Source organism: Centropristis striata, chromosome 2 (genome assembly GCF_030273125.1).
Source record: "Centropristis striata isolate RG_2023a ecotype Rhode Island chromosome 2, C.striata_1.0, whole genome shotgun sequence".
Taxonomy (NCBI): Eukaryota; Metazoa; Chordata; class Actinopteri; order Perciformes; family Serranidae; genus Centropristis; species Centropristis striata.
Window position 1 is genome coordinate 3657086 of NC_081518.1, and position 25201 is coordinate 3682286.

The window sequence follows — 25201 nt, forward strand, 5'->3', positions numbered from 1 at the left end:
TGTATTTTTTGGCCTAAAACAGTGATTTAAGTTGGTAAAACTTGGAAATATAAATTATTGACATTTAGGGCAATAATGTAAGTTAGCACAACAAAGGAAGCCAGTTGTCTGCTCAAAAACAAGTTTGTGAGTTGTTGTTACTTATATCTTTAAGTTGGGGTTCACAACAAGGGACAATAGTTCTGATAACTCTTATTTCTTTGTTGTTCTTTGTTAGCGAAAGCTAGCGGCTAACTGATGCTAGCGGCTAACTGATGCTAGCGGCGCTGCTTGTTACAGCTACTAGAGTAGCCATTAGCGTATCAATGCTAACTCAAAATTGTGGTCGCAACATTAGCTGACATTTCAGAGATGCAGAGACAAAGGTTTTCCTTTTTGCGTTTCTGTAACCAGAAACGGTGTCGAGTTTATTTATATTAAAATAAGAAATAATATAAAAATACATAAGATAAACGCCCAATATATACATATATGCCACATCACAGATCTTTGACATTTAGGAGTAGTATTTTATTTTTTTAAAAACATCATAAATGTGTTCTATGTGGTCCACTTGGTCTGTGGTATATCCCCCATAATAATGTTCCTTTAAGGATAAATAGATCTGGGTTCTTATGGGTTAATGTTTGCTTCAAAGTTTACCTCTGTTATTACCGCAGCTCTATTTTTTATGATGAGTCATGCCCTGCAGGATGAAAGAGTCAGTGCTACTTATGTGACAAATAATCATAGTCGAGTTATTTTCTAAAAAAAACCCCAGTAATTTAACCCATAAGAACCCATGGTGACACCCATGTACACTGCAAGAAAGCCAACTTGTATTTTTTGGCCTAAAACAGTGATTTAAGTTAGTAAAACTTGGAAATATAAATTATTGACATTTAGGGCAATAATGTAAGTTAGCACAACAAAGGAAGCCAGTTGTCTGCTCAAAAACAAGTTTGTGAGTTGTTGTTACTTATATCTTTAAGTTGGGGTTCACAACAAGGGACAATAGTTCTGATAACTCTTATTTCTTTGTTGTGAAATGCGGGAAAACGGTGAAATTCGGTCATTAGCGAAAGCTAGCGGCTAACTGATGCTAGCGGCGCTGCTTGTTACAGCTACTAGAGTAGCCATTAGCGTATCAATGCTAACTCAAAATTGTGTCTGTGACTGGAAACAGAAATGTGAAAAAGTAGCTAATTTCAAAAAGCTTATTTTTTGTTTAAACCTATTTAACAATTCTAATCCGTTAATAGGCTGTCCTTTATTGGATTTAACCCTATTAGGGTTTTTTTTTTTTTTATTATTATTGATTTATTATTATTTTCTTACTTAAAAACAAATCTGAAAAAACATTTGTTGTTAAACAGCACTATTAATGTCACAATTTTAATATATGTTGTGGAGATGCAGAGAAAAAGGCAAATTTGTGTTTCTGTAAGCAGAAAAGGTGTTGAGTTTATTTACATTAAATAAATATTATAAAAATAAATAACATAAACGCCCATTGTGACGCCCATTGTGACATATATGATCTTTAGATCTTTGACATTTAGGGGTAGTATTTTATTTTTTTAAAAACATCATAAATGTGTTCTATGTGGTCCACTTGGTCTGTGGTATATCCACCATAATAATGTTCCTTTAAGGATAAATAGATCTGGGTTCTTATGGGTTAATGTTTGCTTCAAAGTTTACCTCCGTTATTACCGCAGCTATATTTTTTATGATGAGTCATGCCCTGCAGGATGAAAGAGTCAGTGCTACTTATGTGACAAATAATCATAGTTGGCCCCATGAGTTATTTTCTATAAAAAAGCAGTAATTTAACCTTGTGGCTAAAAAAGAAAATGCCAAGCTAAGACTGATCACTGTTGCTTTAATACAGGCTTCAACAGTTTGGAGGCGGCTGTGAAATGTCAAGAAGTGAGGGAGTAAAAGCACTATTTTATCACAACTTTATACTGTATATCAACCAAATAAAGATGAGGAAAAAAATAAAACTTTCATCAGCACCCAGATCACCTTTGGCAGTGTTCTCACTATTTCACTTTTAAGCGCCAGTCCCTTTCAAGTTTAAAGGGAATGTGGAGACGTAGCAAGCAGATAGAAAGTGGACACGATGAAATCCTGCTGTGTCTGGCTTCCTTAGAGGCAGGGGGCCAGTCCATTTATGAAGTTGAAATAGAAAAAAAAGGTTTGATTTTCAAAACCAACAAAACTTGAAAAAGTTTTGCTCAGGAAGTAGTTCATCTGATCATGAAGTTTACAAAGAAATGTTTGAACTCTTAACGATCCATCGGCCAGACGGTGAACACAGCTGGATGTTTTAATGCTAAGAGAAGATATTGGCATCTATTGGTATCAACCATGTCATGGTAGCTTGTCTGGAAGAGGTAATGACACCACACTGCAAAAAAGGAGTGTCTAAAAACAAGATAAAAACACTAAATCTGAAGGAAAAGGTACTCAAAACAAGTGAAATTATCTGTCCATGCAGCAAGACATTTTCACTTGACAAGATTTCTTGAATTAAGATTGTTAAATCTAGAAATAAGCATGTCTACAGATGCATTTAGAAGGCTTAAAATAAGCAGAGAATGCTGGTTTTTTTTGGATCAGCTTACTTAAAAAGTAACTTTTTACAGCCCCAAAATAAGTGAAATATACTAAATATAAGCAATTGCATATTTTGTTTAGTTAATTTTAGCAAATTAAGTTGAAGATTATGAAAAATATATATATATATATATTTAGAGAAAAAATACTCAGTGTTAGTGAAGAATGACTAAGCTAAAAAAGGGTGTCTAAAACAAAATAAAAATACTAAATCTAAGAGAAATTATCTTGCTGCACAGATAATTTCACAGATATTTAGATTATTAAATCTAGAAATAAGCATGTTGAACACTTAAGATAAGAAATTAACTCTTAAAACAAGATAAATTATCTAACACTTCTAAATCTAAATCTAAAATTTTTTTATCTTGGTAAGAAACAAATAATCATCAGGTCACTCTGCTCGGGCCAGTTCATCACTGCTGGCAGATTTAATTTATCTTGTTTTAAGTGTTCAACATGCTTATTTCTAGATTTAATAATCTTAATTTAAGAAATCTTGTCAAGAGAAATTATCTGTCCATGCAGCAAGATAATTTCCCTCAGATTTTGTGTTTTAATCTTGTTTTTAGACACACCTTTTTTGCTGTGTACCGTTAGGCTAGATTGATGCCACATAGAAGTAATGACATCATCATAAAGCTGTGAACATGAAAATTAATTTGACATGAAGCTCTGCACTGTGTGTTAAGTTGTTCTGGTCCAAAATATCTAATCATAATGACTTAATGAATGAATGAATTATTAATTGAAACCTATTATGGTGTATAAAAAGGGTCATAACATTAGTGGTGGCTTTCTGAAGTCCATTTCCATGTTCAACTGTGTCCCATAAACTGTTGCAGCAATTTTTGGGTTGATACCATTCGTTACACACATTTGGTGCTGAATAATGCAATTTTATTCATATCGGGAATGGATTAAAATGGTCAGAAAAACCCTCCAGTATCTTAGACTGACTTAGACTTGACTGCACTTTATTGATCCCTTTGGGATGACTCCCTCAAGGAAATTGAAGTTCCAAGAAATTCTAAATTAAAAAGACAGTTTGCAGAATCAAACCATTAAATTATAGCCATTTGGATTAAATGTTTAGGAATAATTGGTCAACTTTCCATTCCAACCATTCTTCTAATTGCATCTATTGGTTGGATGGGAAAGCTGAGGCTTTTGTACATTTTTAACTTGAGGTTACTGTATAAAATGAGCTGCTGTGACCTCGAGAATAATCACAGCCTCACAAACAAAACTTGTGGCTGTGACGAAAAAAAAAAAAAAAAAATTATTGGTGTAGGCACAAAGCAACTTGTATTCTTCAATTGTAAAATGTGAAGCTTATAAGGGCAATAAAGCATTTTTTAAACATAAAAAATCAACTAAAATATGGATCATAGCTTAAGAAAATATTTAAAAGCCTTAACCTATACATTTTGCCAACTTCAAGTCTAGTTTTGAGTTTCTTGCCTAGCTTTCTATTCCAAAATCCAAAATCATATTTATAAATGCTCATTTTGACCAATTAGTCATGTTGGTAGACTAATTTAGACTTTGTAGGCTATTTTATTTTCATTCAAAATAAGGTTTGTGGCTCAATTCCGACAATTTTTCTCTTATTTTGGCCAAAAATGGCTCTTTTGTTAGTTTCCAACCCCAGGGTGCATGGCTTTCTGAGGTGCACTGACAATAATCGAGTTTCTCAGCAGTTTCTTTTGATCAGTTGCACAAAATATGATTAAAGCAGCACTTTTTTTACCCCCCAAAAGCAGAGAGATTCTGTACAGTGGAGTAACATTTAGCTTCAGCACTGATTTCTCTGAATGTAGACTGTCATTTCACAATATTTTCCAGCAGCCTTACGTTCTTTACTCTGCAAACACCTGGCACCTGTTCGCTGAAACAAGTCTCAGAGCACACATCAATCAGTGCATCTACAGCAGCCCATTTCAATATAAAATGCAAAAATACATAATGGGAATTATTTCACCTCACATCTTTTCATCAGCAGATGGGAAAGCAGTAATTATCTTCTTCACCCGTATGTGGGATGTCAGGAGGGGCAACAGCTTTTGCAAATCTTTTGTCTCTAATTTTCTCCTCTAATTTACAGGTATGCACAGTAACAGTATTGTACTGTATTTTATGTTACATATTCATATAAAAGTATGTATTGAAGAGCAGGATAAACTGACTGTGGTGTCTTGATTCAATAAATAGTTTGTTTTTATTGAAGCTTAAGTTCATAAACAGTTCAGTATCAACGTTTTAAGGATGATTTTCTTCAATAACAGTGCAAATTTAAAAATCAAAATAGCATGTGTCCCTTATGAATGAGTCACGAGTCAATGCAATATTGAATGAGCACCATTCTGATTATTCATTCGTTTTCATCAGAGTTACATTGTGTGTATCCTTTGGGCCTAACAAATGTGTGAAACTCACTCGCTTGCTGCAATACAAACAAAACGGAGGCCTGATTATAAAAGCGTGGCTCCATAGAGCTGCTAATGTTAAAAAAGAAAATTCCCACAGGGTACTTTTAAGTTCCTGTATAAATTTACCTTAGCCCGAGACACAAAACACAGACACAAAAACTCCTGAATTTGTTCAATTACTTCAATTTGTCTAAGCTGTTCCTCGGGCGAGAACTGAGCTCATGAGTCAGCTGAGAAAATTAATACAAATATTTCATAAAAAGATAAAAAGTCTTTCACTTATCATTATAGTTGATGCTGCTGGACCATGAAACTTAGAAAAATGCTGCTATTTCTTATGAGGAGCAGAATAGACTATATACAGGGGCATCTCAATTAATTAGAATATCATAGAAAAGTTTATTTATGTCAGTAATGCAATTCAAAAAGTGGAAATAACACGTTATATAGATCCATTACACACAGAAACATTTCATGTCTTAATTTATTTAATTTCAATCAATCAAAAATCAAATCAAAAAATCTAAATTACTTTATTCATCCCCGAGGGGAAATTCAGTAATTAATAAATCTTCTAATTATAATGATAATGGCTTACATTTATAATAAAGTCCTAATATTCAGTGTCTAAAAAAAAATGTAATTTTACAAAAGACCAATTTTAAAAAGTCTGTTTAATATGGAAATGTTAGCATCTGAAAAGAATGTCCATCTATGTGGCTGTTAAGAAGAGTAAGAAAGAGTTGAAGTGGCACATTCCTCCTGCAGCAGTGTCTCCCAGGTGCAGTCACAGAGCCGGAGGGGATGTTAACCCCTTAACGTCCAGTTTTCAAATTGCTAACAGGCTAACAGTTAGCTCTGTAGCAGTACAGTGTGTATGTGCTGCACAGTTAGCGATGCCAGTTAATTCACGATCACGATGTTTATGATCAGCAGAGACACTGTGCATAATTAGCCATGCTGCTTTGTTTATGATCAGCTGCTGACTTTGTGCACAGTTAGCAATGGCGGCAACAGTTGCGTCTCCTGTGTTTAATCCGTCGAAACAATCTAAAACCATACATCACCTCCAGAGTCTCTGAATCCCTCTGGGGGCATTTTTGTAGTGAAGACACACAGAGTGATCAGACTTTAGAGAGGGCGTGGCCTGAGACTTTCCTAGTGGACACTCTTCCCCCTAAAGCAGAGTTGGGCAACTTAAATGCTGCAGGGGGCCACCATATTTCATGAACACTACCACAGGGCCACATATAGGAGCGTGCACTTCACCAGATATGATGAAACAGAAATTTTAAATATGTTTACAGTGCAGAAACTTAACATATTTCATGCTCAAATGCATGTTTAACAGTATAAATAGGAATACAAAAGGTTTGATGCAAATACAAAATAACCACTTACTGTGATTTATTTTTTATCAGTGTAAGAACAGCAGACCAACATTAATTGCAAGAAGTAATTTTGTGCATTTTTACACTGCACTTTTAAGATTTCATGCTCAAATGCATGTAGTTGTACTGAGGGCCACTTCGAGTGAGGGTGCGGGCCGTATGCGGCCCCCGGGCCTCCAGTTGCCCATCCCTGACCTAAAGGAAACACAGCTTATATGCACTCAAAACTTGGTTGGGGCTGTTTGAGTTGGAGGACTGGAAATGGACTTTTCCATCATATTCTATTGTATTGAGATGCACCTGTACACCACATGCAGCATGGAGCTCTATAGTCAGTTTGATAGCATCTCATTCAGAAGATCCAGAAGTAGTTTTCTGTTCCTGTGGCTTAATTGCAATCAGCAGACTTCCCAGGTGTCCGTCTGCCCTGGATTAGATATCAGACCTCAGAGCAGAGAGACTCTGGGTCATCACAACCAGGCCTGAGAAACACTCACTTGTACTAATTCAAGCTTTAGAATACGTAATAGAAACATTCCTTCATCTTGACTCTTAATTCTGGCTGAAGGAAAGCTACCGTAGTCACTCATGCGAGCAGCTGCCGCTGACGTTTCAGATTACCGTATCCGTAATAATTTCTAATCCATCAATAATTAAGTCGTTCTGATGTATGCGTGGATTGAAAATAAGAACGATGATGTATACGGCCTCATAACAAATCATAATAAAGCACAGTTCATTACACCAGGAACGGCTGATGGCCAACAGTCATCAATCTTTCAGGATGCTGGAGCTCTGCTGGAAAGCGATGGGCTCTGGCATGGAGTTGGACTGGAAAACAAGCAAACAGGTCTCCAACATCACTGTGCAGTCAGGCAGTAAATCCAGGAACACATTCGAAATGTTCAAAGGGTTTTCTTTCACAAGATAAAAAGCAAAGCTAATAGTGAGCTGCAAACTGGTGTATACACATGCAGCCTCTCCTCATATTTCATTAAACTGTGTATGACTAGCTGAATATGGATACTGTGCGTCTGAATCCATGACAGCACATTATGAAACTCTCTGGATATAAAACAGGACTTCTAAGTGGAGCAATGTTTCAAAAAATCCTCCTGTTCTGCTTTGTGTGCAGAGAATTTAATGTTGTGTTATGTATTTCTGTGCACAACAAGGCAAATGATATCTGATTGATGAATTATTGCTGAAATATTTTATTTTTATTTTTAAATTGTAGTTGTTTCCTTTGATGTAAAACCTGTTGCTGCTACATTAAAGCCTATAGGTGGATCTCAATAAATTAGAATATCATAAAAAAGTTCATTTATGTCAGTAATTCAATTCAAAAAGTGTAAATAGCACATTATATAGATCCATTACACACAAAATTAAACATTTCATGTCTTAATTTATTTAATTTATTCTAATTATAATGATTATGGCTCACATTTAATGAAGACTTAAAATTCAGTGTCTCAAAACCAATTTTAAAAAGTATGTTTAATATATAAATGTTGTCCTCTGAAAAGTATGTCCATCTATATGAGTCAATACTTGGTTGGGGTTATTTGACTTGAACTACTGGAAATGGACTTTTCCATCATATTCTAATTTATTGAGATGATCCTGTATTAACCCTTAGGAGTTTCAGGCTATTTTGTCGGTTTTGGACTCCTTTCCATTCTGCCTGTATAAACCACTTAAAAATCTTTACCATGACGTGTTGGTATCATTGTTTTCAGCACAATCTCACCTATATGACCTGGTAATATTAATATAATACTGGATCAACATTGTGAACACACAAAAAATACAAAAAACACACATAAAAACACACAAAATTACAAAAAACACATAAAAACACGAAAAACATAAAATTACAAGACACAAAAAAATACAAAAAAACACATAAAAACACAAAAAATACAAAAAACACAAAAAATTACAAAAACACAAAAAATTACAAAAACACACAAACACGAAAAACAAAAAATAATTACAAAAGACAAAAAAAATTACATACAACACACAAAAACACATAAAACAAAAACAAAACAAAGAAATGACAAAAAAACACAAAAAACAGTTAACACAAAATATTGCATTAAATGCTGAATGCACACTGCAAAATTAGAAAAATCTCTGCAAAAAAGTAAAATCATGTTACTACAATTGGTTGAGGTGTTTTTTTAAAAATTGTTTTAACCTTTGCTGAAAAAGGATTAATGCATTAAATTGGACATGGAAACTTCTGGAAAAGCCAAAACTTGGCTCCATCCTGCTTCGTTTTTACGTCGTGACGTCATGAAGAAGTCGTGCTCTGGAGCTTTCGTGGCCTCCAGGGGGTTAACGATTGTCTGAACCACTGGTGGAACAAATACTGAAGTAAAAGGTTTCGTGACTGTGAACTGAATGAATTAATTTGCGACTAATGAATGAACTAATGAACGTGCAGGGGTTAACGAGGCTCCGTTTGATGCTCGATGCGGTGTAGTGGTTGGCACATTCACCTCACAGCAAGAGGTTCCAAACTGCTGTTTGCATGTTTTCCTCATCTCAGAGTAGCTTTTCTCCCTCAGCTTCCTCACACAGTCCAAAGACTCAAAATTGCCCGTAGGTGTGAATGAGAACGGTTATGTGTCTGGCGAGCTGTCCAGGGCGTACTCCGCCTCTCGGCCAGCGGCGGCTGGAAGTGGCTCCGGCTCCGTGTGACCTGAGCTCAGATAACCGGTTAAGCATAATGAAGGAATGCTCTGTGTTTTACAGCACTTGAGGACATCCACCAGCAGGCTGGAGCTGAGTCAGAGTCTGTTCTGCTGTCGAATACTGATTCCATCCTGTTGAAATGATGATGATTCCTCAAGTGCCTCAGTCTGTTGCTAGAGTTGGTTCAGATTTAGGTAGAGGGAAACAATCTCTGAACAGACTTTGCAGCTACAGCAAATTGAAGAATAACCGTATTAACTGGTGCCTTGGTAGCAGAAAAAAGAGCATTGATTTTAGCCTTTGGGTTTACTTTAATCAATTTAAAATAAATACTTCTCTGTTTATTTTAGCAACCATAAGTTACAACTAGCAACTGTTGTGAATTAATTTGAAGATGTATTAAAATATCAGACATATAGCAGTTTAAAAATGCATCACATATGATTTGATGGGTATTTGATTTTGAATTTGACATTTTCAGTCTTTCTGTGAAGGAAACTCTTGCTTGATTAAGATATGAGCAGCTCTGATTTAGGAAATCCCACTGCACCATTTGAGAACAACAACAACAGGAAGTCATGAGACCTTACGCACAAACATTAGGTATATAGTAACAGAAATAGGAAAACTAAGCAGTTGTTGTTCACAACAAGGTTATTATAATTAACGAAAAACTATAATTGAGAAGAAAAAAAAATTCAAATTTTTATGCTAATTGTGCCCGCAGGTTCTAAAATAACAAGCCAAAACCTCAGCCAAACAGAAGAAAAGAACATTTTTTTAAAAGTTCCGGGAAAACTTTGGATTAGGGAACACATATTCAACATTAATTAGTTACTTATTAGCAACTGCAAATAAGTAACATATTGGCTCTTAATTAGTCATTATTAAGTAGTTATTAATGCCTAATTCTGCATGGCCTTATTATACAACCAGTAAGACATTAACTAAGAGTTTTCCCTCAATAACCTCAGAATTATTGATGATTAGTAGTTGTTGTATATGAGTTATGATCTTAATATGCTATACTTTGTATGGACTTTATAATCTCTACATAGCGGTGAACGAAACCATGGAAACGGCATATAGCAACCACCTTCTCCAGACCTTTGATGTGACTGGTGGCTCCTTTTGGATGATTGGATGAGGATTGGTAGATTGAAACATCAAAAATTACTCTACAAAGATTATTAAGATTGTAAATCATATACAACAACTTCCTTACTTACTACTAATAAGCAATTATTCTGATGTTATTGAGGGAAAACTCTTAGTTAATGTCTTACTGGTTGTATAATAAGGCCATGCAGAATAAGGCATTAATAACTACTTAATAATGACTCATTAAGAGCCAATATGTTACTTATTTGCATGCTAATAAGCAACTAATTAATGTTGAATATGTGTGCAGTGGTGTAGAACTATAAAGCAGCAAAACATGAAAATACTCAAGTACAACTTTGAGGTACTTTACATAAGTGCAGTACTTGAGTAAATGTACTTATATCCTTTCCATCGCTGGTCTGAACTGAGCTTGTCTGTCTTCATACAGGCGTTACTGCTTGCACAGCAGATGGCAGATCGGCATGGAAACAAGTCTCGCAGAGTGTAGATTGCACCACCCAACTTGGCAATTTCTCACTACACACACACACACACACACACACAGCTCCGCGGTTGTTAAAATCTGTGTTTAAAATATCCAACTGATCCTCGCTCTCCCTGCAAGATTTCACCAGTCTTGTACACAATCTTGGTCCCTCACATATGTACATACAAAACCCCCTTGGTATTATAATTTCAGTTAAACCTCTGAAGTCCAGGAGATTTTGGTTCAAATTTGTCAACTTCCTATGTATTAATTTCTGTCTCTGTTTAGCATCTTTCAGTCTGTCCTTACATCACATGCATGGCTCCTTTTTCTCCACACAAACTTGGCTATTGGAGTTTTCATTTTATTTTAATTAACAAAGTATAAAGCTGCAAGGAACCGAAAATACAAACAAATGAAATAAGTGTCTATGGAACAGAAGAAAAAAATAATAAATAATAAAACTACAAAACAGTCTATTTGCATGTAAATTAAAAATAGTAATAGTTTTGATGGTAGAAAGAAAATTCACAATTTAAAAATGGTCTAGAAACATAAATGTCACACTGTGAAAGCTCCTATGATTGAACTTTCAACTGGCTTTCTCAGCTTGTCTACATATCATATATAAATAAAGTGATTACTGTAAATAAAACATGTGTATTTTCAATAAATAGATGGACTCCAGAGGGTTAAAGTATGGAATCACAAGTCCTCTGACACCGTGTCTAATAAGGGAGCCCTGCTCAAATTCCCACTCTTACCAAAGACGAGCCTCATGCTGACATTTTTATCATGAATAAGGAATCCAGCCTCTTCTCCTAAGACATTCAAAAGGAGGAAACTGTAACAAATATATGATATAATATAAATAAGGCACTATAATATCCCTTTTAGTTTAAAGTAAGGCTTTGAAGTCAAAATCCTGATCATAATGTTCTCTCTGTGTCATGTCAGATGCATTAGAAGACAATTGTTACCTCAATAACATTATGTACACTGTAAAAAAAAAAACATGTTGTTTTAACGAAAAAAAAACAGCAGCTGTGGTTGCCAGAACTTTACCGTAATAAATATGGTGCAACTTTTTCTAATATTACGGTAAAATGACATAAGCACTCTTGATTTCACATTCAAGATTGCCATTTTATTCCATATTTTACCGTAAAAAATAAAGTTTTCCATTCAAAAGAAACTCTGTTCTGCCATATAATTAAGAAAATACTTTATAAATGCTTCATGAATTAAAGATTTTACCATTAAATAGTACAGTATATTTCTGTCATGTACATACAAAACCCCCTTGGTATTATAATTTCAGTTAAAGTATGGAATCACAAGTCCTCTGACACCGTGTCTAATAAGGGAGCCCTGCTCAAATTCCCACTCTTACCAAAGACGAGCCTTTCTCGGGCCACAGCATGGGACATTATCCAATTAGGGAGGAATCAGCGAGGTCAATTTGCCCTTCTCTCCCTTGATGGCTACACGTCCTCCTGCATGCTAATGCGTCTGGGAGGTGCGCCGTGACAGTGGCGGATGACTAATGTAAAGCTGGGGACGCCCGGGAGGTTAGCGGTGGACGGCGACCCCTTCAACAATCCCAGCAGCATCACAGGTCGACAGGCTAACGACTTCTAGCACAGATAAGATTCACAGTGGTGGTGATAATGATAACACCGGGCCTATCACACGCACTGTGACAGAGTGCTCAGGCAAACAGGGTGAAATGCCATCAGCAAAATGTCAACGCGTGACTTGGGTCCCTGAAGGAGGTAAAAGCAAACTGGCCTCGCTCTCAATTATGGGATGAAATATGAATGTTTGTGGGATCTGATGTAATAATCCAATAATGAGCCAGGAGGATCTGTGTATCATTCGTTCTTTACGTTTTCAATTGGCAATCAAAAATCAAATAATGAAAAGTTGACTGGTTATTTTGTTATTTGTTTTTTATTATAACACAAAAAACGAAAAAAAAATGCTTGTTTTTTGACATATTTCTTTATTAGGCTCAGATCAAAAATACGAAATGGAAAAATGGGCACCAGGACTGAATTTGATTTTAATATTTGATTGGTCAGGTTTACGTGGCCCAGAAGTTTGTAATGTAATATTTTACTGTACAGTCTATATCCAAATGTGTTTTATTAATAAAAATCCACAGTGAACAGTTCTGTGAATATTCTGCAATTAATCTACTTTCCATATTTATCTGGTATTTGGCCTGGTTGTGTAACACTTTATTCTGAAAACTGAAAACCACACGTCGACACAACAAATACATTTTCGGCGCAACGCAATTTAATTATTTCACGTGGTGTGTTGATGTAAAGTTAATACTTCATCTCCTCTCTGCTGGTTAGAGTTTTATACTGAAAAAAAAGTGAGAAAGAATGACAGTAAAGTGTTTATTCTTCATGTCAGCTCGCTTGGAGCAGTTTACATGAATTTACCATAAATATCACAATACAGGTCACTACATTATATATTATTATTATTATTATTATTATTATATAGTGGCAGCTGGTTTGACTACGGAGAAGCGAATGACGGCTCACTGGACCGCAGTCAAACTTCCGGGCCACATAAACCCGACCACTTAAATATTAAAATCAAATGCAGTCCTGGTGCCTGTTTTTCAATTTCATATTTTTGTGTATTATTCCAGTGGGTTTGTTTTTATATTGATACATCTTCAAACAACGTCAGAATCATGTAAAACAACCTACATCATATAAGATCATGTTAATCTGAGCCTCATATTGAAAAATGAAAAAACAAGCATTTTATTAGTTTGTTTTATAATAAAATCAAATGACAAAATACCCAGTAAATTTTCCATTATTTGACTTTTGATTGCCAATTGAAAATGAAAAGAACGAATGATACACGGAGGATCAAACTTTAGCGGTTTCAGCTTTACATTTCTTAACAAACAACTGGATATATTCAACATCCTGGTCAATAATAACCAGAAGGAGTCATCATTCTTATCCCAGATAAACCAAGACACACTACAGTGATCTCTAGTCTGAACCAGCAGGCTACAGGCAATGCTACATGTTTTGCATTATTGACTCCAGCAAACATATTCTTCCCATCGCCAGTGTTTCCCATGTTGATTGCCCCTAATGGCCGTCTCAGCCCTTGTTACCAGCAGCGAAGCCCCATTTTAAAGTGCATTGCCAATAAATGACCTTGGCACAGTATCATTACCCTTTTATAGCCTGCTTTCTGCCTTCCTAATGTAGTTAAGTCTTACACTGTAAATTACCACGTCCACTTTTCACAGGTGACTCGGAGTCTATTGCTTGTGCTTTGCATGGCAGACTGAAGTCGCCGTCAGTGATCTCACACATCACTCATCTCCGTAATAACAAGTGAACGGAGCTCAGCAGTTACACGCTGTCAGCATAAAACTGGATATCTATTCGACCTGATACTGTTTGTGACTGCATCAGACGCATGCAGATGTTAGAATTAGGGTTGCTAATGCACAGTTGTGTACAAACACTTCATCACCTTGCTGGTTTGTTATCTGCCTCGGGGCATATTTCCTGGCTTTGCAGCTAATTAGTGTTATTCATCTATCGGTTAAATCCAGTGAACACAGCCCCTAATTAAAAACATTAAAGGAGTCTGGGGGCCAGAGGAGCAGTAAATATTACAGATTTTTCCACTCATAGGGCAGCGATATGTAGGACGAATCTATAAAGCTCCTTTAACCCTCTGAAAGCCCCAAATGTTTTCTTTAAAAGATCGCCAAAGAGATACACTTAAAATACATCATTTAGTGAAATCATCGAAATTTGAACTTTCTGACAGTTGTTGAACGGATCATTGGTTATGAAGGTTTCTGTTATAAAAAGGAACCAAAACGAAGGTTAAAATTGTGATATTTCTGTCAAAATCACTTTATACTTCATGTCTCATTTAAAATGTCACCAAAAAACCCCTGCTTGGAATAACTAGATCCTGTTACAAACAATAAATCCCGTGTCATATTGTTTGTGTGTTTTTATACGTTTTGGACGGGTTGATGTCAAATTTCGTTGTACTACCCTGTGCAATGACAATTCTGCTGCTCAGTGACAATGTGAAGCCATGATTGATTTTTGCTGAAACGAACGGTCACATGACAAATATTCACTGAAAATCAGACAGAACTGCAGGCTGTTTACACAGAGCTGAGGGGAGAGGACAGGCGAGGTTGTAAAAATGCAAATAGTTTAATATGTATAACATGGAGACCCAATTTTCACCCAAATTTCATACCTTCAGACACTTGTTGGCACTTGGAAAAGTCTTGTTTGTATAAATTCCATTTTATTCCAATGTAAAAAAAAAAAAAAAGATTAACCATATGAATTCAACTTGCTTATAGCATGCCAGACAAATGATCCGGAAATGAACAGTGGTGTTCTTGTGTTAATCTTAGTAATATATGTGTATTGAGATGTATGTGAGATTGTTGTTTTTGTTCTAACATAATTCTGTTTGGCTGCTCACTTTTAAAGTTACAAGAGGAACTTCACCTTTAGGATGAGGACTAAAGGAAGTGTTGGATTAGTAATGCCAGCTGGAGCTGCTTAACTTCCCCAAATCAAAGTGAATCCAGTGCAGAGGTGCCTAAACCTGCATTGCAAAAAAGGTGTGTCTTAAAACCAGATAAAAACACTAAATCTGAGGGAAATGATCTTGCTGCATGGACAGATAATTTCACTTGACAAGATTTCTTAAATTTAGATTGTTAAATCTAGAAATAAGCAGGGGTTGACTGCACTGGTTGAAAAAAGAAGTCCAATTCTATAGAAGTCTAAGAGAAAATTACTACTTCTCACTTGCTTTATTACCTCAGTAAATATTCTCATAATTAATTTATGGTCTCGGTAGCTTGTGTCAAGTCTTCTCTGATACAGCATGACTTTAATTTTATAAATTATGGTCCCATTTATAGTGAAATAGATGAGATAGCAGAGTATGTACGCTCTTCAGGGCACTTTGTGTTTTCCTGAAAGTTAACTGAAACACTTTCATTGGGTTTAATGCCCTCATATCTTTTCCCTTTTGTGTTTTTGGTTCTTGGAAAGGCTAAAAAAATCACCACCCGGTCAAACTCCACAAATGCAGAATATGCAGAGTATCTCTCTTATTACAGCCCAATGCACACCACTTCATCATTTAGAGAAATCCAAAGGCTGACAGCCCCGCCGTGCCTAGTTATGGTTGCTTAGCTACCATCACTCACTGAGGCATTAATGAGAGGTCAATTGCTGCATTTTAAAATGATCCTGCTTACTGTTATTGCTGTTGTCGTCCACCAGGATGATCTCTTTGAGAAGGTGGGAGGGCGTCCTGTTGATGGCGGAGTGAACCGACCGCAGGATGACCGAGAAGGCTTCATTCACAAAAATGAACACTATGCTCACTTGCGGGAGGTTTAAAGGGTAGGAGAGGTTCCTGCACCTGTGGAGGACAAATAAAAACCCTGGGTGAGGCAACAGTTAGACCTTGTCTAGAGGATTAACAGATAAATTTGACATTGATTCCCAAAGAGCAGAGTAATGGCCGTTTGCATGCCAGCACAGCTACTTGGCAGACTATCAGAACCCTATTTTCATGAATCAAGATATAAATGTAGGAACTGGCACCAGCTCATGTCCAGCACATTTTTTGTGTGGAAATTCACCAATTAAAGTGCTTCTGCAACAGTGGTGCACCTGCAATGCAGTTTGATCTGTCCAGAGAGAACTTGGTCATTTGGTAAGGCCTGATATCAATCAATCCAATCGTTTTCCTTATTAAAAACATCGTTTTTTGCCACCTCATGCTGACATTTTTATCACGAATAAGGAATCCAGCCTTTTCTTCTAAGAAATGCAAAGAGAGGAAACTGTAACAAATATATGATGTAATATAAAAAGGTACTATAATGTCCCTTTTAGTTTAAATTAAAGCTTTGAAGTCAAAATCCTGATCATAATGTTCTCCGTGTGTCATGACAGATGCATTAGAAGACAATTGTTACCTCAATAACAATATGTACACTGTAAAAAAAAAAAGTTGTTTTAATGGTAAAAAAACGGCTGCTGTGGTTGCCAGAACTTTACCATAATAGATATGGTGCAACTTTTTCTAATATTACGGTAAAATTATATTGGCACTCTTGATTTCACATTTAAGATTGCCATTTTATTCCATATTTTACTGTAAAAAATAAAGTTTTTCCATCAAAAGAAACTCTGTTCTGCCATATAATTGACAAGGAAATACTTTATAAATGCTACATGAATTAAAGATTTTACCATTAAATATTACAGTATATTTATGTTAGAGATATGGTGTTTAGTACATTAAACAGTGAGAAAAAGTATTTTTACAAAAATAAATGCAAAAATGATGGCTTGTATATATATTACAGTATATTTTTGCTACAAACACGGTGCCAGTGTATTTTACAGTGGAGTAATGTATATAAAATAAAATTAAAATAAAAAAAATACTGTTTTATATAGACATGGTGTTAAGTACATTTAACAATGAGAAAAAGTATTTTTTTAATAAAAAATAAATGCAAAAATTACAGTGGTGGCTTGTATATATATTTTTATATATATTATATTAAAGACATATTACAATGTATTTTACAGTGGAGTAATGTATTAAAAAAAAAAGTAAAAAATACTGTTATGGCTGATATAAACATTTACGGTGTTTCATTGTTACTGAAACTGAATGAACCCATTTATCATTTTACGGTCTTTTACTGTCATGGTTTAGCAGTTTTTCACCGCAAAATCTACAGACATTTTTTACAGTGTAGATGATATGAAGCTCTGCATCACAATCCTCTTGACAAGAGCATTATATCTAATTGTAAAAAGGTGAATTGTGTAGATAATGGTAACCTGTTTCCAGTCCCGCGTGTCAATTTAACACAATCCCACCGCTGTCACCACATCATGCTGCCAAAAGCCTGTAGCCTGTATTTACAGACTGGCTGTGGCTCAGACACTACTTTTGGGAAATGTGTGCAAAATGTGTGTGATTAATGTACCCCCCAGACCAGTTTTAGATGAGGTGACAGAGCCAGTATGAGTGGGAATGGTCTGCAGGGAGTTTAGTGACCTGCACTGCAGAAAATGCCCTGAAGGTCTGATCTGTGTAAACTTTCACAGCAGGACGTCACCTTGTACGTGTTTCTGCAACATGTGAACATGAAAGCTGTGCGGGAAACTGAGTCACAGCCAACAGAGCCACTTCTCTCTAAACATGGAGGTGTATTGACTCTGCAGGATTGCTTTCTGCACAGGACTTAATCAAAAAGGGCCCACACTGTAAAAAATGCCTGTAAATTTTACGGTGAAAAACTGCTAAACCATGACAGTAAAAGACCGTAAAATGATGTTAATTCAGTTTCAGTAACAATGAAACACTGTAAATGTATAAATCAGCCAAAACAGTAATTTTTTTTACAGTTAAAAAAAACAAAAAACATTAATTCACTGTAAAATACACTGGCACCATGTTTGTAGCAAAAATATACTATAATATAAATACAAGCCATCATTTTTGCCTTTATTTTTTGTAAAATTTCTCACTGTTAAATGTACTAAACACCATATCTCTAACAGAAATATACTGAAATATTTAATGGTAAAATCTTTAATTTATGCAGCATTTATAAAGTATTTTATTGTCAATTCTATGGCAAAACAGCGTTTCTTTTGATGGAAAAACATTTTATTTTTTAGGGTAAAATATGGTATAAAATGACAATCTTAACCAGGAAATCAACAGTGCTAATATAATTTTACCGTAATATTAGAAAAAGTTGCAACGTATTTATTATTACAGTCCTGTATAGTGTATATATAATATATGAAATACATATTACACTGTTAAATTTACTAAACATCATATCTCAGAACATAAATATACTGTAATATTTAATGGTAAAATCTTTAATTCATGCGGCATTTATAAAGTATTTTCTTGTCAATTATATGGCAAAACAGTGTTTCTTTATTTTTTATGGTAAAATATGCTATGGCAATGAAATGGCAATCTTTAACGGGAAATCAACAGTGCTAATATAATTTTACCGTAATATTAGAAAAAGTTGCACCATATTTATTACGGTAAAGTTCTGGCAAGCACAGCTGCCGGTTTTTTACCGTTAAAACAACAGGGTTTTTTTCTTTTTACAGTGCACAGTGCACAAATAACTGAACTTTGAAAATGCATGTGTCCCTTAATTTCGAGGCTGCAGATGGAAACATGTTCTTTGCCCTTCTACCTTCAGCTGTTGGTACAGTAAGAGTCACCTCTGAGTTTTCTCAGCAGCAGCACTGCACTGAATGCTGCAGGCAGACTGGTTTTCAATTAGAGGCACTTAGTGTTCGAGGGGGAACAACAATTTTATTTCGGCGTGGCAAGTGCCTGGTGTGTTCCTGTGTATATTTAAAAGTGAACGGTCCTCAGAGATTAAAATAAGAGCTCAGAGCAGCAGGGTGGATCAGGTCGACCAATGTGAGGATCCATCCAGACTTCAGCGTTAATATTTGACAGAAAATAGATTGATCTGATTTAAATAAGCAATTAAAACACCTTGGTCTCTGGGGAATTATAACGGGAGCTTTTCATAATTCCGTTCTGTTTTTGATTAACAGAGGAAGTAACTAGCAGATTATCGATAATTAAAATAGTTAAGTTGCAGCACTAATGGATAAATGTGCTAACAGTCAGAGATTTGGACACATTGTTTATAGTGTGGTGGCTTTAAAACCTCTGGGTGCAATGTTGCAATTGAGAATCAGAACTGAAGATGATTAAAGGATTTACATTTTTATAAGAAACCAGTCCAGGCTCAAATATCTCCTCAAGGGGCGGCATTAGCTTAAAATTTAGCAGTTTGCCTCCTGAACTTCCAGAGAGCCTTTGAGCAAAGAGCCAAACCCCCAAACTGATCTGAACATCTCTCCATTGATGCATGTGTGTGTATTGCAGGCATATGTGTGTGTGTTAAGTGTAAAAATAACAACATAGTAAAAAACAGAAGTAATTTCCCCTCCAGAGACTAATGAATGTATGCTTTCTTCTTTTCATCAGTTGGATGGATCACCATGAAGTCTTGTAGAGACATTCATGGTCCTCTAAGGATGAATTCTAATGAAGACTTTTCATCTAGCTCACCATGAGGTGCACATTGGTGGTTATGAGAGAAATATCTTGAGAACTGTTGGATGGATTCAAATGAAATGTGAACATTCGCTCTAAACTGTTATCACTTCGGTGATCTCCTGACTGTTCAACAGGCTCATCAGGTCAGGATTAGAGCTGGTGTGATACTTTGGTTCATGATCAAAAACCTGAAAAACTAATGACATTCCCCTCACTCTAATCTGTGATTATAGGCTATGTTAGCATGTTAACATGCAAAACTAAGGTGGTGAACATACAGTATCAAGACCTACAGTAACAGGCCTGTTAGCATTATGATCTTAGCATTTAATTTAAAAGTTCTTGTAGCATTACAGCCCTACAAAGACTAACTGCAGTAACTCGCAAAAGGTAAAACTGAGAAAAACTGCTTTAAAGTTTTTTTTTAACTGGCCAGCCAAAAGGGTTATGTGTAGATAAGTGATATGACACTTATTTCTACATGTATTGATGATGTAATTTTTATGCTCAAAAATCATTTATTTGACCTTTGACCCCAAAAACGTAGTTACTGCATTGCTGTAAAAGGATCTAACAATAATGCACAAACAGAATGGAGTAACAACAATTTTGCTGTCTTCTTTCAGCTTTTATATTTTGTTTTCAGTTAATAAACCTTTTTCAAATTGATTTTGTTATCAGTGTATTTAAAAGTGTTTAACAACTCTAGTCAAAGATTTTTGTATTATAGACTTCATATTCTAAAGTAATGCTATATTTTAGTCTTAATATAATCTTATTTCACTTTTTTACTTCATCACTATCTAGATAATAATTCCCCTTTCGAACAAACTTATAATTTCTATTGTTTTTATGTTTAAATTAGTATATATTTCCAAAGCAGACTGTGGTAAGTGCAATAACTGCTTGGTTTTGATTGGATTTTGTGGTTTTTATATAATTATTTCTCTGAAATAAAGCAAAATTGAAATCTAAAACTTTGTCACAAGATAAAACAGACATCAAGGAGTTCAATTTTAGTTATAACTCAATTTCGACCAAAAATGTAGTTACTGCAGTTAGACTTTGTAGAGTAGTATAGTTAGTCTTGTTTTTCACCAGTGTGATGCAGTACCTCTTCCTGGTCCAGGTGTTGTGTTTTAGACAACATCCCAACAAACCAAATGCTAGTTTTGCTGCACAAAATTTTGACTCATAACTCAGTTTTGACTGAACAATAGCATTCTTTATACTATCTATATTTATACAAACTGAACAACACTCAAATTGAAAATGTTTATTCACTGAAAACAAAATATAAAAGCTGAAGGAAGACAACAACATTACTATTAGAATCTTTTACAGCAAAACCAGAGTGCAGTAACTAAATTTTTGGGGTCAAAGGTCAATTATTATCATGACTTTTGAGCATAAAAATCACATCATCAATACATGTAGAAATAAGTGTTGCATCACTTACCTACCTATAATCTATTTGGCCGGTCAGTAAAAAACGTTAAAAAAACTTTAAAGCAGTTTTTCTCAGTTTTAACCTTTGCGTAGCTAATGCAACTTGGCTTTGTAGGGCAGAATAAACAGCTAAACAGGGTGATTGCACACAAAAATGACAGTGTTTCTGCACTGTTGTAGCTGCAGTCTTACCCATCAGGCCTGAGGTCTGGTATCGGTCTGTCCAGAGAGAGACGATCGCTGAGGTAGCCGTTATATCCGTAGTACTGGAACATCTTCAACGCCAGCCGCCGGTTGTCGGGGCTGAGCTCCTGACCCCAGTGAGCGAACAGCGACGAGTCAGAGAATGATGTGTCCGTCTGACCGTCCTCTCCCTTCCCTGGAGTCTCTGGGAGGCACAGGAAGACAAATAGCATGAACATTTGTCTAGGCCACAGCTTCTCCAGCTACCAGCGAGGTTGTGCGTAAGGTGACATTTAAAGGATGTGTGAAAAAAAATGACAGCGCTAATATAATCAGTTTGATAAATGCTGCTTTCCCCTTGTGCTGTAATGTATGTTAGCAGGTGAAGGGTGGCCTGTTATTTCCACAGAGTGATTGGCCGTCCTTCAACAGAAACACCGGGAGTTACCACAGTAAACACCACGAGAAGCTCTGCCGTCCTTGGAACAAATGATTCAATCCCTCCCAGCAGCTGGCCGCATGTTCTGTGGCTGACCTTGGTCTTTGAACTACACCGAGTGGAGCTAATACCCCTGAAGGCATCACAAGAGCAACAGACACAAGAATCCTTTTCATTGAAATACTTGCAAATTCGAATTTTCAACCCTAGAGAATATTGGAGGATATTACATACTGTCAGAATGAAAGAAGAATCACATACGGACCCAGGGGAGGGGGGTTAGATTTTGAGAAAAAAGTTAACGAGATTAAAGTGGCAAATTTACGAGAAAAAATGTGCAGATTTATGAGATTTAAAGTGGTGGATCTGCGAGAAAAGAGTTTTTTTCCCCACTTTTTTTCTCGTAAATCTGCAACTTTTTTTCTTGTAGATTTGCTACTTTAATCTAATAAATCTGCAATTTTTTTTGTGCAGATTTGCTACTTTAAATCTTTTAAATTTGCAACTTTTTTCTCGAAATTTTACTGTTATTGAAATACTTGCAAAATTCCAATTTTCAACCCTAAAGAATATTGGAGGATATTACATACTGTCAGAATGTGTGAAAAAACATACGGACCCGGGGGAGGGGGGTAATATTTTGAGAGAAAAGTTAACGAGATTAAAGTGGCAAATTTACGAGAAAAAATGTGCAGATTTATGAGATTTAAAGTGGTGGATCTGCGAGAAAAGAGTTTTTTTCCCCACTTTTTTTCTCGTAAATCTGCAACTTTTTTTGTGTAGATTTGCTACTTTAAATCTCTTAATTCTGCGACTTTTTTTCTTGTAGATTTGCCACTTTAATCTAGTGAATCTGCAATTTTTTTGTGCAGATTTGCTACTTTAAATCTATTAATTCTGCGACTTTTTTTCTTGTAGATTTTCCACTTTAATCTAGTAAATTTGCAAAATTTTTCTCCAAATATTACCATTATTTTTATTCCTACATGGCCCTGATATGCCTTCACAGTCAAATTCTTTTCTCGAACAACCCTGTTTGTATGACTGTTTCTTGCTGATTTTTTTTTCTAAATTTTTCATTTTTACATTGGAGGTCAAGGTCAATAAAGTTAATATTATTATATCATTATCATAGTGATTGGTCAGATGTCATGGTGTCACCGTCTGTGACGTAGCCTGATCTTTGCTGATTAGCTGGAAGAAATCCATGTGGTTCTACGACCAAACAGAGAGACACGGGGACCCAGTTAGATATCCACTGAAGTTACCAAATATAATTCTTCGCCTGATAAAGGGTTAATCAAGTGCTAATGTGTGATCATCCACAGATTCGGTGAACTTTTCTCTCTCTTGGTGTTTTTGCACTCCAGGAGATTGTAAAAGGACTTTGTGTTGGCTGGGCTGAACCTGAAGGGTTCAGAACGAGAGCAGGTCTGACTCATTTTATAGCTGAGCAGCACTGAGAGCACTGAGAGCACAGGGACACCTAACAAACACATATTTAGTGTGACAAACAGTATATTACTGCTGGTGGTCCGTGTTGATAGACTCGGTTCATGTCCAGACTCCATAAAACACTGGTGGCGTCTGTTAAAATTCTGTCCTGCTTCCAAGAGGTTTTAATGCACTTCATAGGCAAACTTCTGAGAGTGCTTAGCAGTCAGAGCTTTACCCACAGGCGAGTGCTTGAAATGCCAAAAAAAAAAAGTACATAAACGAGATAAAAAATCAAGCAACATCGACTTGAGGAATATACAAGATAAGTTTCCCATCTGCTCTTACATGATTGCAGTCTGAAGCAAATGAAATCTCTCACACAGTAAATAAAAACACGTTAACAGAGCAGAATCTTGATTTTTTTTTTTTTTTATTAAATCCAGCCATTTCATTGAGTTCTAGTACCTGTTGGTTGGAACATTATGCAGGGGTTCAATAGTGTGCCGCAGGCGCGTCTGAATATTGCAGAGCTTTAGTGTTATTGAACGGCACAATGATTCGTCAAAATATGGGGGAGTGGGTGAGAGGCTGGCTGAGGCAACACAGTGGAGAAAAAGCTGGAGTGTTATTTCCTCTGCATCGACAACAAGACTTTAAGCTGGATGACGGGTCGAATCTGGACAGTAAATAGACATAGGCTAACATTAATACAACCTATACTACCTATACTGCAAATATAGAAGAAACTAGGGATGGGAATAATTAATCCTTTATCAGGCGAAGAACTATATTTGGTAACTTCAGTGGATATCAACATGAGGTCATCATGTCTCTCTGTTTGGTCGTAGAACCACATGGATTTTTCTTCCAGCTAATCAGCAAAGATCAGGCTATTCACCACTTTAAATCTCATAAATCTGCACATTTTTTCTCGTAGATTTGCCACTTTAATCTCATAAACTTTTTTCTCAAAATATTACCCCCCTCCCCGGGTCTGTATGGTTTTTTTTTTACACATTCTGGCTGTATGTAATATCCTCCAATATTCTCTAGGGTTGAAATTTGAAATTTGGAATTTGCAAGTATTTCAATGAGTGTCCTATTAAGGGTTAATCTAGGATGGTGGTCTCACCACACAGCAGCTTTTAGTCATTTTTCTGTTGTTTGCCAGCAGACGAAATCGACAAAGAGGCTGCTTCTTTCAAAACAAAGTCAATGGAGAGCGATAAATTGTTTCCCCATTCAGTTTTGAAGGGGCTTAATTGCAATCTGCATTCTTTTGTGTCAAACTCCTGATTGGTGCACAGAAATACCAATTTTAAACCAAGTTTGTATTAAAGTTGAATCGAATTTTTAAGCGGAATTCTGAATTGTCGTATGACATATATATATATATAAAATCGATTAATGGTGGTTAAGTATTTTGTCAATCACGTGGAATTTTTAATCGATCTGTGTTTTATTTAATTTTAACTTCATCTCTGACTTTATCTTTACAGTTTAATCTCACTTGAGTTAGTTTACGACAGGAAGTCTCTTTTCGTCCTTTCAAAATAAGTGTTCGTTATCAAAACAGGCTTTTGCATAGTACTTCATATATATATATATCTTTTATTTTGCCCATGTATGCATGTTTTCATACACACTGGATTATGTATGAAAACATAGCGATTAATCGATTAATTGATCGTTATAGATGTTCGAGTTGGCAGGTCTTCCCTAGAAGAAACAACCCAGAACATAATCTAGTGAAATTGTGGCCTTGTAGCATTTAAAATAATAA

General features: G+C 35.7%; 1 protein-coding gene across 2 annotated transcripts in view; it reads right to left on the minus strand.

Moving 5' to 3' along the window:
- The window catches only part of galnt18b (UDP-N-acetyl-alpha-D-galactosamine:polypeptide N-acetylgalactosaminyltransferase 18b), a 161138-nt gene that overhangs the window by 79736 nt on the left and 56201 nt on the right, over positions 1-25201 (minus strand). Inside the window, exons 2-3 of one of the 2 annotated variants that reach the window (XM_059347891.1) lie at positions 21552-21747; positions 16049-16193 (exon numbers count right to left, since the gene is read on the minus strand). In XM_059347891.1, coding sequence (XP_059203874.1) covers positions 16049-16193; positions 21552-21747 — 341 coding nt within the window. Of the gene's footprint in view, positions 1-16026; positions 16194-21551; positions 21748-25201 lie in introns of both variants that reach the window. The other variant, XM_059347889.1, reaches the window with a different exon arrangement.